Source organism: Benincasa hispida, chromosome 11 (assembly GCF_027475165.1).
Source record: "Benincasa hispida cultivar pf3 chromosome 11, pf3_genome.v1.1, whole genome shotgun sequence".
NCBI classification, from domain to species: Eukaryota; Viridiplantae; Streptophyta; class Magnoliopsida; order Cucurbitales; family Cucurbitaceae; genus Benincasa; species Benincasa hispida.
Window position 1 is genome coordinate 65245223 of NC_143488.1, and position 17939 is coordinate 65263161.

The 17939-nt window shown below is 35.9% G+C and overlaps 1 protein-coding gene and 1 long non-coding RNA gene across 2 annotated transcripts; both read right to left on the minus strand.

Moving 5' to 3' along the window:
• Positions 1-1337: 1337 nt before the first annotated feature.
• On the minus strand, positions 1338-1826 carry LOC120090776 (uncharacterized). The gene is made up of 2 exons (XM_090307034.1): positions 1567-1826; positions 1338-1470 (listed from the first exon to the last, which is right to left on the minus strand). Exons 1-2 carry the CDS (start codon positions 1824-1826, stop codon positions 1338-1340), a joined length of 393 nt encoding a protein of 130 aa, XP_090163160.1.
• Positions 1827-14746: 12920 nt separating this feature from the next.
• On the minus strand, positions 14747-16432 carry LOC120091689 (uncharacterized). The gene is made up of 3 exons (XR_005485815.2): positions 16078-16432; positions 15924-15985; positions 14747-14993 (listed from the first exon to the last, which is right to left on the minus strand). It is a non-coding gene; the product is annotated as an uncharacterized LOC120091689 (long non-coding RNA).
• Between the last annotated feature and the right edge of the window lie 1507 nt (positions 16433-17939).

The following is a 17939-nucleotide window of genomic DNA, read 5'->3' on the forward strand; positions in this document are numbered from 1 at the left end:
AAGTCACACCGTCAAAACATGAAACTAGACCCGTCGGTCCTCTGAAATAAAACATACATCAAGGTGAGACGGTAAACTACCCTATTGGTCTAATCATGCATCACAAACATAATTTCATGAGTAACCCCACAGCTCAGATCATAGCATAGTATGGAAGTTCAAATATGCCCATAATACTCATACCTGTCATGCAACAATTATATGACAGAAAAAATCATGCTTCTAAAGTCCATTAATTAACTTTATAAATCTAATCTAGGCCGCCTGGCACGAAGGCATCGGTAATAGTCCCACTTACCTCAAATTGGTCACAAAAGTCCACGCAAATAATTAAAGAAATCAATCACCAACAACAACTTGAATTAACGTTCCTAACACAGAAACACCGCCTTCAATTTCGACCCAAAACTTCCATTTTAAAACTTTTAGGCACAACTCCAAAATGTTCACAACCTATTCCATAATCCAAAAAAAAACTTACCCAAATTCATGCTTAAGGTGTTGGATAGCTTGCTTAAGTACTCAAAATCCTCGACTTAGAAGCCGAAACGTTAAGGTTAATGTTAGTTTGAAACCGAGAATTAACCACAAAACTTCGCCTACAAAACTAGACTAGCACAGACGAAGGGCAGTGTGACGCTGGCGACTGACCAAACAAGGAGCGACGCATAGCAGGGCTTCGTCCAATATGATGACTCGCGAACAGAATCGATCGCTGGCAGCTTCGAGTCGGCGACACAGAATGGCAGCAGCATTTAGCGAAAATCCAGACGACATGGTGTCAGGCAACCCAGCTAGAGGACGGTGATGTTGGCTGGCTCACAGTGAGCTCAGGCGGTGGCAACGAGATGAAGTGGCAGCTTTTTTTGCTTGAGTGTGAGCAGTGGCAGCGAGGAGGATCGAATGGACGAGAAACGAAAAAGGGTTTGGAGGGGGGGGGGGGGTCTATGCGTGGGTTGAAGAGAGAGAAAAATTCTAAATTTTTGTCTTCTTTTTTTCTTCTTTCTTTATCACTTATGTAAATATATATATCACTTAAAACCTCTTTCCCTTTTAAATTCCAAATTCCACATTCCTTTTCCAAAATAGTTTTTTTTTTTTTTTAAATCGTCCATCAAACAAATTGAATTATCTTCATAAATAATCAAATCTCCAATTTCAAGCCAAATTAAAACTTAATTAATTCCAAATAATCAAATTCTATTTTAACTTAGCCAAATACATAAATTTAAAATTTCGATTTATCCAAGTAATCCAACATAAATTAAAGCTTAATTACAAAATAAATTGGGGTGTTACATTCTACCCCCCTTAAGAAACTTTCGTCCTCAAAATTCTTAATCCTGAAAAAGCTCGGGATAAAACACCCTCACGTCGTCCTCGCGCTCCCAAGTTGTTTCCTCAAACTGATGATTCCGCCAAAGGACCTTCGCCAATGCTATCTCCTTGTTGCATAAAACTTTCACTTCCCTGGCCAGGATTTAAATAGACTTCTCTTCGTAACTCAAGTTCTCATTCAAATGCAAAGGCTCATAATCCACAACATGAGATGAGTCTACTACGTACATCCTCAACATGGAAACATGAAAAATATTGTGGACTGCAAAAAGAGATGGTGGCAAGGCCAGTCGGTAAGCTACAGGACCATTCCGCTCCAGGATCTCAAATGGCCCGATGAACCGAAGGTTCAGTTTACCCTTCTTGCCAAATCTCAACACCTTCTTCATAGGTGCCACTTTCAGAAATACTTTATCACCTACCTCAAACTCTAGATCTTTATGCCCAACATCAGCGTAACTCTTCTGCCTACTTTGAGCCGTCAACATTCAGGTCCTAATCTTCTGTATCGCCTCATTCGTGGCTTGTACTAACTCAGGTCCTAGAAATTTCCGTTCACCAACTTCATCCCAGCATACAAGTGACCTACAACTCTTCCCATAAAGGGCCTCAAATGGTGACATGCCAATGGTTGCCTGATAACTATTATTATAGGTAAACTCTATCAAATGCAGGTGAGAGTTCTAACTCCCTGAAAACTCTAATGCACAAGTATGTAATATATCCTCTAGTCTCTGGTTTAATCGCTCTGTCTTGACCATCAGTTTGTGGGTGAAAAGCCGTACTGAAATCCAAACGAGTACCCAATGTTGCCTGAAGGCTCTTCTAAAAGCTGGAGGTAAATCGAGGGTTCCTATCAGATACGATGGACACCGACACTCCATGCAACCTCACTACCTCTTTCATATACAATTGTACCCACCTATTCACTGAATATGTGGGCTTCCCTGGAATAAAATGTGCTAGCTTGGTGAGTCTGTCCACTATAACCCAAATCACTGTAAAACCCTTTACAGTTCGCGACAATCCCACAATGAAGTCCATCGAGACATTCTCCCATTTCCATTATGGTATGCTCAAAGGTTGCAACAAGCCTGCTGGCTTTTGTCTTGGGACCTTCACCTGCTGACACAGTAAGCACTTACTAACAAACTTTTCTATCTCTTCTTTCATGTTATTCCACTAGTAACAACGTTTTAGGTCCTGGTACATTTTGGTACTACCAGGATGTATCGAAAATGGGGGAGTTATGAGCCTCCAATAAAAAATCATGCTTGAGGTTACCGTCTGCTTGTACGCATAAACGTCTCCGAAAAGTAAGATCATTATCTGCGGACACAGAGAACTCTCCACCCTACCCTGCCTTCACCTTTTGCACTATTTCAACCAGGTAAGGATCACTCCGTTGAGCATCAATGATTCTCTGTCTCAAACTTGGTTGTACCAATAACTGTGCTAACTGTGCAGAGATCTCCCCTACCACCACTGCAATCTCGGCCCACTCTAGGTCCTTGCATAACTGAGTCTGTCTGGTTATAAAGGTTGCTGAATGGGCTACCTTCCTACTTAGAGGATCCACCACTACATTTGCCTTCCCTAGGTGGTACAGAATCTCGCAACCATAGTCCTTCACCAGCTCCAACCACCTACGCTGCCTCATGTTTAACTCCTTTTGAGTGAAGAAGTATTTTAAACTCTTGTAGTCGGTGAAAATTTGTATCTTTTCGCCATACAAGTAGTGCCTCCAGATTTTTAATGCAAAAACCACGGCTATCAATTCCAAATCATGTGTGGGGTAGTTCCATTCATGATTCTTTAACTGCCGAGAGGCATAAGCAACTACCTTACCTTGCTGCATCAATACGCACCCCAAACCTCTTTTAGAGGCATCACTGTAAATAACAAAACCACCCGTTCCATCTGGTATGGTGAGGACTGAGGTAGTTACCAACTTTTGCTTGAGATCCTGGAAACTTTCCTCACAAGTCTTACTCCAAATAAAGGAAGCTCCTTTTCGGGTCAATTGGGTCAGAAGGGTGGCTATGTGGGAAAAGTCCTTCACAAAACGACGATAGTAGCCTGCCAACCCCAAGAAACTGCACACCTCTCCGACTGTGGTTGGACGAAGCCAACTTGTGACTGTCTCAATCTTTACGGGGTCAACAGATACACCTTCCTTGGACACCACATGCCTTATAAAGAACACATGCCTTAACCAAAACTCACATTTGGAAAACTTAGCATATAACTTTTGTGCCCTCAAGGTCTCTAGAACCTTTCGTCAATGCTTCTCGTGTTCTGTCTCTGTATTGAAATAAACTAAAATGTCATCTATGAAGACTATCACAAAGGTGTCAAGAAATTCCTTGAACATTCTATTCATCAGGTCCATAATATTGCAGGAGCATTCGTCAACCCAAATGACATCACGATGAACTCATAATGCCCATACCTCGAACAACAAATTGTCTTAGGAATATCATGTCCTTTATCCTCAACCGATGATATCCCGACTGATGATCAATCTTAGAAAACACTATAGCTCCTTGCAACTGGTCAAACAAGTCGTCAATCCTGGGAAGCGGATACTTATTTTTTATAGTCACCTTATTCAATTCCCTGTAGTCAATGCAAAGACACAATGGCCCATCTTTCTTTTTCACAAAAAGCATCGGCGCACCCCACGGTGACACACTAGGGCAGATGAAACCCTTATCCAACAACTCTTGCAATTGAACCTTAAGCTCCTTCAGTTCTGCTGGAGCCTTTCTGTACTAAGCTTTTGAGATAGGAGTTGTGCCTGGCTTTAACTCGATAGCAAAGTCTATATCTCCCGGTCAGGTGACAGACCTGGAAGATCCTCTAGAAAGACATCCAGGTAGTCTTGTACTACTGGCTTCGAAGTCAAGGAGACCTCAGGCTCCCTAGTGTCAACAACACTAGCCAAGATACTCCAGGTACCCAGGTTAAGCAACCTCTGGGCTTTCATGGTGGAAATTACTTTGGCCAGGACCACGGTCCTCGCCCCTTTAAATTTAAAGCTGGCTCCCAAGAGAGGGTTAAAAATCACCTCCTTGCGAGAGTAGTCTATACTGTTATGATTAGCAGCTAGCCAATCCATTCCTAAAATCACATCAAAATCTCGCATGTCCAAGATTATTAAAGTCACATCCAGTGTATGACTCGCTACTTCAATCGGATATGCTTTTATCTTCTCCTTTGCTAACATAATTTCTCCAGATGGAGTGGATACCAACAACACATAGTGCAAGGGCTCTAGTTCTAAGATGGCATGCTTAACAAATATTGATGATATAAAGGAATGGGATGAACCAGAATCAAACAATACCAACACAAAGTGTCCCAAGATTGGGAGCGTACTTGTCACAATAGTGCCTGCTTTCTCGGCCTTGTTGGCTTTTTGGTTCTTAATCTCAAATTAACTAATTTTAATTAATTAATTAATCGATGTTTTGATGATAAAAAACTCAATTTTTAATTACTAAAAATCTTAGTATTTCAATATATCCATAGCGTAGAGCTCGGAACAGCGATTCCAACACCTCTTGAATCACTCAAATCGGAGCTAAAACGAAGACGATATGACCAAAACAAGTCTATAGAGAAAATACCGTGAAGGATGATGTGGTATAACCAGACCATTTGCATGTAGACATGTGGCAACATATTGGTTGAATGGTGGATCATTAAGAGATTAACATATGATGGACTTTTGATTTTTGGATTGATTTAAAATAAAAAATTGAAATTAAAAGGAAAATAAATTTAATATTGTTTTATGTTTGTGTCTAACTATTAGTTTTTTACACATGGTATGTTTTTTATTTTTGGATTGACTTTAAAAAGAATGAATTTAAAAAGAAAATGAATTAAAAGGAAAATAAATTTAATATTATTTTATGTTTGTGTCTAACGGCTAGTTTTTGACACATGGTATGTTTTTTTTTTTTAATTTTTTGGATTAATTTTAAAAAGAAAATGAATTTCAAAAGAAAAGGAATTTAATATTATATTTTGTTTGTATCTAACGACTAATTTAGTTTAAAATCTCCACCATTGATTTTTCTTTTCCAAAATCCAATGGTCCAAATTAATTGGGGTTTCTAAAAAAATTTTCCATCTCTATATAAACATCTTCCTCTCCAAATTTTAAACTAACAAATTTTACATTTCATAATCCTCCAAAACTCAAAAGTTCCATTGTTACTCTCTCTAAGTTCCCAATTTTTTTTAATCTTATTCTTGAGAGAGTGTTATTGTATTATGAAGATAAATTTGTTGAGTGCTTAAACTTGTAAATCTACTCTAGTGAGAGTTACATTGTGTTCTTAAAAAATTCCAACATTTGTAACGGTTTGATCCTAAACTGTGGAAAGGATCAGGTTTGCTCTTGAACCCGTAAAAGGAGCGGTGGTGTAATGGTTGGGCTCTAATTTGTGGAAAGAGTCGGAAAGATTTTATTCAAATTCCTTAGAGGAACTTGGAGAGTGGAGTAGGTCGAGTTTGATCGAACCACTATAAAAATTACGGTGTCTTCTTCTCTAACTCTTTCCTTTTTACTTTTGCAATTAATTTAAGCAATTTATTGTATGCTTTAGTTTGTTCTTATTTATTTGCTAAAATTTGATAGAATTAAATTATCACATTTTTGTCATCTTATTTTTTGCATAAATTGAATTTTTCTTATTATTTATAAAAAGTGTATAATTAGTTTAATTAGGTTAATTTAGAAAAAAAAAGTTTAATTAATCCCTATTCACCCCCCTCTAGGGTTGATATATCGATCCAACAATTGGTACCAGAGCGGGTTGCTCTTCTTGAAATATTTATTTCTTGATAAACTTAATTGTTTTTGAGCTATGGCAACTTTAGGTTTTATCTCTTTTACCGATAGTCAATATATTACAAAGCCTCCTTTCTTTAATGGTACTAATTATAGTTATTGGAAAAATAGAATGAGATTTTTCTTGCTTTCTATGATTATGATTTATGGGATATTGTTGAGGAAGGTTTTAAAATTCCAACAAAAGATGTTGATGATGTTAGCACTATAAAACCTAAGGAAGAATGGTCAATAAATGAAAAGCATGTTTTTTATTGTGATGAGAAAAATGTCTTGCTTGACAAAGTTAAATTTCTTGAGCATGATAGTTGTGAAAAAGATAATTTGATTAAATTACTCAAAGAAAAGGAATTTAGTGCTTTACAAGAACTTGATAAGACTAAAGAATCTATTAAAAAGTTGACAATAAGTGCTCAAAGATTAGACAAGATAATTGAAGCAGGCAAGCCTTTTGGTGATAAAAGAGGTTTAGGCTATATTGATGAATGTTCTACTCCTTCAAGTTCTAAAACTATCTTTGTTAAAGCATCTCATAATATGCCTAAGGTTGTGTCTAAGCATGTTAAATCTAACTTTGTGCCTATATGTCATTATTGTGGTGTTGAAGGCCATATTAGACCTAAGTGTTTTAAATTGAAATATGCTCATACTACTTCTCCAAGAAGAAATTTTTCTCAAAGGGCAAAGTTTCACAATGCTCCAAGGAATAATTTCTCCAAGAAAAGTAGAGTGCATAAATTTGTTGTAAGAGATAAATCTTTGCATAATGTTGTTTGTTTCTCATGTGGCAAGTTTGGACATACAACTTATTCTTGTTACTTGTCTAAATCCAATGCCTTAAATGTCTATGCAAAAATGAAATGGATTCTCAAGTTTGTCAATGCTAACCATCTAGGACCCAAACAAGTGTGGGTACCAAAGAATCAAACTTGAACATTTGTGTTTGTAGGTTTGTTTGAAAGCCTCTACGAAAAACAAGTGGTACTTGGATAGTGGTTGCTCGAGGCACATGATGGGAGACCCATCCAAGTTTGTCTCTCTCTCCAAAAAGGATGGAGGTCTTGTAACCTTTGGTGACAACAAGAAAGGTAAAATAATTGGTAAAGGTAGTATACGTAATGAATCTTCTATTTTAATTGAAAATGTACTTTTGGTTGATGGTTTGAAGCATGATTTACTTAGTATTAGTCAATTGTGTGATAAAGACTTTAGAGTTGTGTTTGATAAAAAGAATTGCATCATTGAAAATGCTAGTGATAGAAAAGTTATATTTGTTGGAAATAGGGATGAAAATGTTTATACTACTGATTTGGATGATTGTCCTATTAATGATAAATGTTTACGGCTTTGCATAATGATTCTTGGTTATGGCATAGAAGACTAGGACATGCTAGCATGCACTTAATTTCAAATATTTCCAAGAATCCTTTTGGTTAGAGGTCTTCCCAAATTTAAATTTGAAAAAGACAAAGTTTATGATGCTTGTCAAATGGGTAAGCAAACTAAGTCCTCTTTCAAATCTAAAAATGTGATCTCTACAACTAGACCTGTTCAACTATTACACATGGACTTATTTGGCCCTTCTAGAATTGCTAGTTTTGGAGGGAACTATTATGCCTTTATGACAAGTGATGATTTTTCAAGATTTACTTGGGTTTTGATGCTAAAATATAAAGATGATGCTTTGAAAAGCTTTTCTAGTTTTGCAAAAAGAGTTCAAAATGAAAAAAGTTTTTTGATTTCTAAAATTAGGAGTGATCATGGAGGAGAATTTGATAGCAATGCTTTTGAAACTTTTTGTGAAGAAAATGATTTTTCTCATAATTTCTCCGCTCCAAGAACTCCTCAACAAAATGGTGTAGTTGAAAGGAAAAATCGTACTTTGCAAGAATTTGCTAGATCAATGTTGCATGAGTATGGTTTACCTACATACTTTTGGGCGGAAGCCGTTAACACCGCTTGTTATGTTTTAAATAGAGTTTTAATTAGACTTTCTTTGGATAAAACTCCTTATGAACTTTGGAATAACGAAATTCCAAATATTTCAAAGTTTTTAGTTATAAATGTTTTATTTTGAATAACAAAGAAAAACTTGGAAAATTTGATTCTTAGACAGATGTTGGTATTTTCCTTGGCTATTCCTCTACTAGTAAAGCTTATAGAGTTTTCAATAAAAAAAACTTTAGTAATTGAGGAATCTATGCATGTAGTATTTGATGAATCTTGCAATGTTATTTCTAATGAGCCTATTTATAGTGATGTTTTAGAAGGAAATTTTAGAGATTTACTTGTTAGTGACAAGGCAAGGAAATTGTTTCAAGTAAGCAAGGGGTGAGCTTAATCGAAAAGAACGAAGTTGGTTCTTCATCCATGCCTAAAGAGTGGAGGTATGCTCCTTCCCATCCCAAAGAATTAATTCTTGGTGATCCCGAACAAGGTGTGAAAACTCGTTCCTCTCTTAATATGTTTAATAATCTTGCTTTTGTTTCTCAAATTGAACCAAAAAGTTTTAAAGATGCCGAAAATGATGAATTTTGGATTTTAGCTATGCAAGAAGAATTAAATCAATTTGAAAGGAATAAAGTTTGGGAGTTAGTCCCTAGGCCCTCTCATGCTTCTATAATTGGAACTAAATAGGTCTTTAGAAATAAAATGGATGAAAATGGAAATATCATTAGAAATAATGCTAGACTTGTAGCTCAAGGTTATTGTCAAGAGGAAGGAATAGATTATGAAGAAACTTTTGCACCCGTTGCTAGATTAGAAGCTATTAGAATGTTACTTGCTTTTGCTTCTGATAAGAATTTCATTTTGTATCAAATGGATGTGAAAAGTGCATTTATAAATGGTTATATCATGGAGGAAGTTTATGTAGAACAACCTTCGGGGTTTGAAAGTTTTGATTTTCCCAATCATGTCTATATGTTGAAAAATGCTCTTTATGGCTTAAAACAAGCTCCAAGAGCTTGGTATGATAGACTTAGTAATTTCTTGCTTAAGAATGGATTTAAAATGGGTAAAATTGATACTACTCATTTTATTAAGACTAAAGAAAATGATATGCTTTTAGTACAAATATATGTGGATGATATTATTTTTGGTTCTACTAATCCATCTTTGTGTGAAAAATTTTCTAAGTGTATGCATAGTGAATTTGAGATGAGTATGATGTGAGAACTTAGCTTCTTCCTTAAACTTCAAATCAAACAACTCAAGGATGGTATTTTCATAAGTCAAGAAAAATACACAAGGTATTTGCTCAAAAGGTTCAAATTCAATGAAGAAAAAATTGCAAAAACTCCTATGAGCACATCCACTAAGCTTGACAAGGATGAAAAAGGTAAGTGTGTGGATATAAAAACTTATAGAGGTATGATTGGATCTTTATTTTATTTAACCGCTAGTAGACCCGATATTATGTTTAGTGTATGTCTTTGTGCTAGATTTCAATCTTGTCCTAAGGAATCACATTTACATGCCGTTAAAAGAATTTTTAAATATTTACTTTGTACTATTAATTTAGGCTTATGGTATCCTAGAAATGTTGAATTTAATTTGGTAGGATATTCCGATGTAGATTTTGCGAGTAGTTTACTTGACAGTAAGAGTACTAGTGGGACTTGTCAATTTCTTGGTAGTTACTTAGTTTCTTGGTTTAGTAAAAAGCAAAATTCGATTGCCATTACCGAAGCGGAATATATTGCAGTTGCTAGTTGTTGTGCTCAAATTCTTTGAATGAAACAAACTCTTTGTGATTTTGGATTAAAGTTTGATAATGTGTCTATATTTTGTGATAATACTAGTGCTATTAATTTGACTAAAAATCCTATACATCATTCTAGGACTAAGCATATTGATATTAAGCATCACTTTATTAGAGAGCATGTGCAAAATGATAATATTTCTCTTGAATTTGTAGGCTCTAATAATCAATTAGCGGATATTTTTACCAAGCCTTTGAATGAAGAAAACTTTTGCAAAAACAGGCTTGAGCTCAGTATTATTCGTTGTGATGCCTCTTGATTTTATAATTTTACTTGTTAAATTTTTTAGATAGGGGGAGATATGGAAAGCATATGTTAATATTCTTAGGGGAGTTGTGCCAAATTTATGTTCATGTTTTTAAGGGAAACATTTATGTAGTTCTAAATTTTTCTTAATTATTCTTTTTGATGATTCCGAAGGGGGAGAAGTTTAAGAAAAATATGCTATAAATTTGTTATGATTTTGATTGTATTAATTAGGGGGAGAATTTTTTTTTTCTAGTGAATTTCAAGAATGATCTTTATGGTGATATGTTGAATTTTATTATGTGCTACATATGGTTTACATGTATTTCAAACTATTTTTCTTGAATGGTTTTTCATCATAAAAAAGGAAGATTGTTGGCTTTTTGGCCCTTAATCTCAAATTAATTAATTTTAATTAATTAATTAATTAATCAATGTTTTGATGATAACAAACTCAATTTTTAATTACTGAAAATCTTAGTGTTTTAATATGTCCATAGCGTAGAGCTCGGAACAACGATTCCAACACCTCTTGAATCACTCAAATTGGAGTTAAGACGAAGACGATATGACCGAAACAAGTCTATAGAGAAAATACCGTGGTGGATGACGTGGCATAACCAGACCACTTGTATATAGACATGTGACAATATATTGGTTGAATGGTGAATCATTAAGAGATTAACAAATGATGGACTTTTGTTTTTTGGATTGATTTAAAATAAAAAAAAAATTCAAATTAAAAAGAATAAATTTAAAAAGAAAATGAATTAAAAGGAAAATAAGTTTAATATTATTTTATGTTTGTGTCTAACGGCTAGTTTTTTACACATGGTATGTTTTTTATTTTTTGATTGACTTTAAAAAGAATAAATTTAAAAAGAAAATGAATTAAAAGAAAAATAAATTTAATATTATTTTATGTTTATGTCTAACGGCTAGTTTTTGACACATGATGTATTTTTTTTTTTGGATTAATTTTTTAAAAAAATGAATTTAATATTATATTTTGTTTGTATCTTAAAATCTCCACTATTGATTTCTCTTTTCTAAAATCCAATGGTTCAAATTAATTGTGGTTTCTAAAAATTTTTCCATGTCTATATAAACCATCTTCCTCTCCAAATTTTAAACTAACAAATTTTACATTTCATAATCCTCCAAAACTCAAAAGTTTCATTGTTGCTTTCTCTAAGTTCCCAATTTTTTTTTTCTTTTCATCTTATTCTTGAGAGTGTGTTATTGTATTGTAAGGATAAACTTGTTGAGTGCTTAAACTTGTAAATCCACTCTAGTGAGAGCTGTATTATGTTCTTTAAAAATTCTAACATTTGTAACGGTTTGATCCTAAACCGTGGAAAGAATTGGGTTTGCTTTTGAACCTGTAAAAGGAGCGATGGTATAACGGTTAGGCTCTAATCCGTGGAAAGAGTCGGGAAGATTTTCTTCAAATTCCCAAGAAGCACTTGGGGAGTGGAGTAGGTTGAGTTTGACCGAACCACTATAAAAATTACAGTGTCTTCTTCTCTAACTCTTTCCTTTTTAGTTTTGCAATTAATTTAAGCAATTTATTGTATATTTTAGTTTGTTCTTATTTATTTGCTAAAATTTGATAGAATTAAATTAGCACATTTTTTTTCATCTTTTTTGTTGCATAATTTGAAATTTTCTTATTATTTATAAAAAGTGTATTAATTAATTTAATTGGGTTAATTTAGAAAAAAAAAGTTTAATTAAACCATATTCACCCCCTCTAGGGTTGCCATATCTAACGCATGCTAATAGTTTTTATAAGCTAGTTCAACATGATTTAAACCAACTTATTTTACAAAGTATGAAGCATGTGTTAGGGTTAAAGCTAAGGTTGAGTGAGCCTTGATATACTATGTTTTAAATACCTAAGGTTGTCAAAGTACATGTGTTGGTATTCCTAAACATAATGAAAAGGGATACTGAAGGTAGGGAGGGTATCCTAAAGAGTTTTCTATGCTATATTTTTGAGCTATTCTTTTAATGCTCTTCGAGGTCTTGACAGCTTAAGTGAGTCGGATACTGAAGGTAAGGAAGGTATTTGAATTAATGTACCCAAGGTGTTGACGATACATAGAAAACTCCATGTGCAGTTAGGCAGGTCTGAATGAGAGGCCAAAGTATGGGTCTCTTGGCCGATAATAGAAGCTGGGAGCTAGAGCGATGTATGCTCGTTCTCAACTAATGAATAATGATGTTTATTAATAATGTTTAAGAGTTGTTATCAAAGTTTATGTTTAAAGGAAGTTGCTTGAGATGCTCATCGGTATATTTAAAGAGGTCGACATAGGGATTTCCCCTAGCCATAGTTTAGTATGAACAGGTCGAAGTAGAGGTCTTATCTGGCCATGGTTTGGCGTTGGGAATTAGAGCAAAGAATGTTCATTCTCAATTAAGATTCAGGTTTCAGATACAATGGTTTTAAAGGTTTTATGTACACGTTTGCTTGGCATATTTTAGTTTCAGTATTATGTTTTTGAGCTTTCAGTTTAAGCATGAGATTTATGTTTTTATTAAGTCACTCACTGGGCTTCTAGCTCACGTTTTCAAATGTTTTCCTTTCAGGTAGCGGTCAATTCCCAAAAGACTATTCTGCTGTTGCTCTGCCACTCAAAGAAACAGGTTGAAGGAAGTGTAATTGAAGACCTATATTAGTTAGTACACATGTATCTGTCTAGTGACTAGTATTCTAGATGGGGCTCACTAAGTTATAATATTCATGAATAGACAATGCTGCGAAACCCTGTAATGTAAATGTGTTAAGTTCTGAGTTAATATGTTCGTATATTGATGATATGTATGTATTCAGGGGTTGAGCAAAATTTAACAGGTTAGATAGGCAGTAAGTGCCAACAAAAGGGTTGGTAACTGCTACAGTCACCATTCCATCCAGGTTAAAAGGGTAATCTGAAACGGGGTGTGACAAGTTGGTATCAAAGCATAAGGTTTTGGGAATGGAAGAGAAAAATTTATATATATAAGTCTGAGTCTTGAGTCCTTAGCATGTGTACTACCTAAGTAAGAGGAAGATGCCAAGTAAAAGTGGCAAGTAGAGCAGGCAGACAGATAATGGGAACCCTGACCCTACCTTTAGAAGTTCCGATACTCGAGGGAATCTAGATTTTAGTGAACAGAAAGTTAAAGACCTGGTAAATTAGGAAACGACTTCAGACGGGGAGTCGAGGATTCTGCAGACAGGAACAGATCCTCAGTCAGAGGACAGAATATTTAATAGGATCGCCAAGGGGTTGACAGAAAGTGTCAAATCAGTTCTGGTGGATACAGAAAGGAAGTACGGTATTGAGAATGACCTAATAGGTATTGATAAAGAACAGAGAGCTACAAGTTAACATAGGGTAGGAAGGAAGAAGCCAAGACTTGTGATTAGTATGGATGATAGATCAAGGTTTTGGCATCCTACCAAGCTGGTAGCTAGTATGGGTAAGAAATCCTTATGTACGAATTATGGTAAACATCTTCGAGGGACATGTTACAGAAGGAAAAAAACTTATGTTTCCAATACGAACAGGCAAGACATTTCAAGAAGGAATGCCCAGCTAGGTCGAGAAGTTTAGATAGAACACAAAATGACTTTACAAGCGATAGATGAGCCTAATGGCTCCGGAGCCAAGGAAGGATTTAAAAGAAGAAAAACAAGAAAGGAAGCAAGACGACCTCAATGGTAGGGCAGGTTTTACGAAGTGTCCTACCAGGAAGTAGAGGAGTTACCTAATGTTGTGAATGGTAAAGTAACTTTATGTATCAGTATATTTATGAACTAGTAGCTTATGGTATTATACCTTTATTGTTATCTACCAGGTTGCACTGCTTGTAGTAGAGAGCATGTTCCTAAGTAGTTATTATTATGCTGTGGAGAGGTTGTAACAGTATAAGAGTTTTACAGGCTCTGGAGTAGTTGTTGATAAGTATAGTTATAAAGTGATTCCATTAGATTTCCTGGAATTGATGTCACTCTAGAGCATGGATTTCCCGAATAAATGTTACAACCGTATGAATTGTTTTAAGGATGGATAATGTTCGAGAAATTTGGTAAGCAAGAGACAGTATTTATAGGAAGCAAAGGAATACTTTAGGAAGCTTAATAATAGCAGTGAAGGCTAGTAGGAAGCTGCTTAGTAAGAGATGTGAAGCCTACTTAGCCCATGTGACGGTTTCGTAGGATGAGAAACTGAAACCTGAGGATGTACCAGTTGTACGAGAGTTCTTGGATGTTTTCCCTGAAAAGTTATCAGAATTACAATCTGATAAGGGAGTTGAGTTTACTATTAATCAGTCTACAGAACCCAAAACATGGGCTCTGATACCAATTGTAACAACTTCTTAGGACAACTAAAAAGGGGATCGTTACTATATGCATACATAAATGTTCACATTAAGGGAAAAATAAAATCAAATAAAACAAAATAATAGGATTTTGGACTTCTTAAGTGTATAAAGAAACTATTTTAACTTTAACTCAAGATTTCAAATCGTTTGACCGGGGTACCCCATAACATGAAATAAATAAAATAAAAATAATACAAAAAAAACAGAGAAAAATATTAGCTGGAGAGAAAAAATCTCCAACCCCTTGACCCAGTCAAGGAAAGTTACTGAAAAGAAAACTATATATATATATATATATATAAAAACATGAGAAGACATAAAGGTTCAAATGCAGAAACGTTCCTAGTTCCTTTGGCACTGTCACAGATTCCTCTTGTCAATCGCCCGATTATCCTTGCCCTTACCTAAAAAACATATAAGATAAATGATGAGTATAAAATACTCAGTAAGTGATCCCATTACCAGGATCAGGCTATGCATCCATAAACAGAGAACGTTGGGCCGTGGCTCAAACAACTACAACTGTTTCAATAAGAAAAACCCAAAGGACATACTGTCTTGCCTTGACTCGCATGTCTAGTGGTCTGATGGCACACCGTCAAACATGGAAAAAAAGAAACATGAACGTGAACTTGTCGGTTCACACATATCTAGCGGCACGAAGGCACACTGTCAAACATGGAAAAGTAACATGAACATGAACCTGTCAATTCACGCATGTCTAGTGGTCTGATGGCACACCGTCAATACATTGGAATATACATGAAAGCGAACCTGTTGGTTCACAAAATCGTAACATGCAAATGAACCCGTCGACTCATGCATGTCTAGTGGCCTGAAGTCCCACCGTCAAAATATGAAACTAGACCCGTCGGTCCAAAACATGCATCAAGACGAGATGGTAAACTGCCCTATTGGTCTAATCATGCATCACATACATAATTTCATGAGTAACCTCACAACTCAGATCATAGCATAGTATGGAAGTTCAAATATGCCCATAATACTCATATCTGACATGCAACAATTATATGACAAAGAAAAAATCATGCTTCTAAAGTTCATTAATTAACTTTATAAATCTAATCTAGGCCTCCTGGCACGAAGGCACCGGTAATAGTCCCACTTACCTCAAATTGGTCATAAAAGTCCACGCAAATAATTAAACACGCAAATAATTAAAGAAATCAATCACCAACGATAACTTGAATTAACGTTCCTAACAAGGAACAGAAACACCGTCTTCAATTTCGACCCAAAACTTGAATTTTAAAAATTTTAGGCACAACTCCAAAGTATTCACAACCTATTCCATAATCTCCAGAAAAACTTACCCGAATTCACGCTTAAGGTGCTAGACAAGTTGCTTAAATACTCAAAGTCCTTGACCTGGAAGCTGAAACGTCAAGGTTAACGTTAGTTTGAAATTGAGAATTAATGAGCATTAGAGAAATCCCAACAATTAATCCAATAACCACAAAATCTCACCTACAAAACCAGACTGGCGCGGACGAAGGGCAGTGTTACGCTGATGACTGACCAAACGAGGAGCGACGCACAGCAGGGCTTCGTCTGATCCAGTGGCTCGCGAACAGAATCGATCAGTGGCAGCTTCGAGTCGGCAGTAGCGTTCAACGAAGATCCAGACGAGATGGCGTTAGACGACCCGGCTAGAGGACGACGATGTTGGCTGGCTCTTAGCTAGCCCAGACGGTGGTGACAAGATGAGGTGGCGGCTTCTTTCGCTTCAGTGTGAGCAGCGGCGGCGAGGAGGGTTGAATGGACGCGAAACGAAAGAGGGTTTAGAGGGAGGGGGTCTGTGCGTGGGTTGAAGAGAGAGAGAGAGAAATTCTAAATTTTTTTCTTCTTTCTTTACCACTTATGTAAATATATATATATCACTTAAAACCCCTTTCCCTTTCCCTTTTAGATTCCAAATTCCACATTCCTTTTCCAAAATAGTTTTTTTTTTTTAAATCATCCATCAAACAAATTGAATTATCTCCATAAATAGTCAAATCTCCAATTGCAAGTTGTTCGCGTGTCATATGCTTGTTGCTTTGTGGCGGGTGTAATGCCATTGCAAAGATTGATGATATGTATGATATATGTTGCGTTGTCTTAATCACGCTTCTAGATAATATATGCGATGCTACAAAACACCGTAGAATGCGTTCATGTAGTGTATGTGTGTCACAAGTTATCTTGCGTTGGAACCAAGTATAATTCCACCACAAGTTTCTCAAAGTGAATCGAGGTCGAATACGGGGATTGCGATGCTAGATGCGATATTGATGTGATACATGCAACCGAAATGAAAATAATAGTGTGTTGTGTTTGAAATGTAAAATGTAGCGACAAACAAATAAACAAACAAATAAATGTGAAGTTGTGCAAGTGTATGAGGGAATGCGATGGCAAGTCTTGTGAAAGATATCAGAATGAGAACGGGTTAGGGGAAAAGACATCGCAAGTTTGTCAATCCTGTTGAGGACGCAACTAAGGTTCTGCCTTCCCTTGGCTTATACCTCTTAGTGATCGGCCGCGTTCCCATATCTCTATGGTGAACAGGGATGAACGTTGCGATCGCAAAGTTGTTTCCATCTCTGGAAATACTTCTTACTTTAGTTAACGCATTCTATCAACCTTCTTTCGAGAGATGGATTAACATCTTCACATCTGCTCTCACAGGTGAAGATGCCGTTGAGCATGCGTTAGCTAAACTTAGCTGACTTCTTCAACATGGATTAACTTACTCGCTTAATCCTTCCCCCTTACCCTGGAGGATTAGTTACACATGGTGAGAGAAATGGACGATGAATGTATGGTGGTGAACAGAGTGATGAAGATGGACATGATAATGATATTACGGATAAAGATAAAGCGTTTGTTACATATAGATGAATGAAAGATCAGAAATGAATAACAGTTGATGAACAGAAAGTAAGAACAAATGAGGACAGCGTGTCAATGTCTTGACATGGATCCCGATCGGAGTTGGTTTGCTTGCCGACATGTAGGAGGAGTAAGGTGGAGAACTTCCTTCTCAAGATAGTTCCCTAGGTAAAAATGACCCTTGCACAGAGCTTCTCTTCAGGATTGTAAATGAATTTCTGGCTCCTGAGACTTCCTTTCGGACTCGTCTTGTCTATCTCCCAGACTCTCTATGAATGTCTTTTCAGACTAGCCTCTTTCCTTTGGTGTTAATGTAGCTATTTATAGGCCTTAGCACCTCATTCGTTAGTGGTCTCGCTCTGAAAAGTTACTTTTTCTACCGAGGCTTGGTGGAAACGTCCGCTCTACTCCACATTCAATTTTTCAGATCGTACAAAAGAAAAGCTGTACAATTT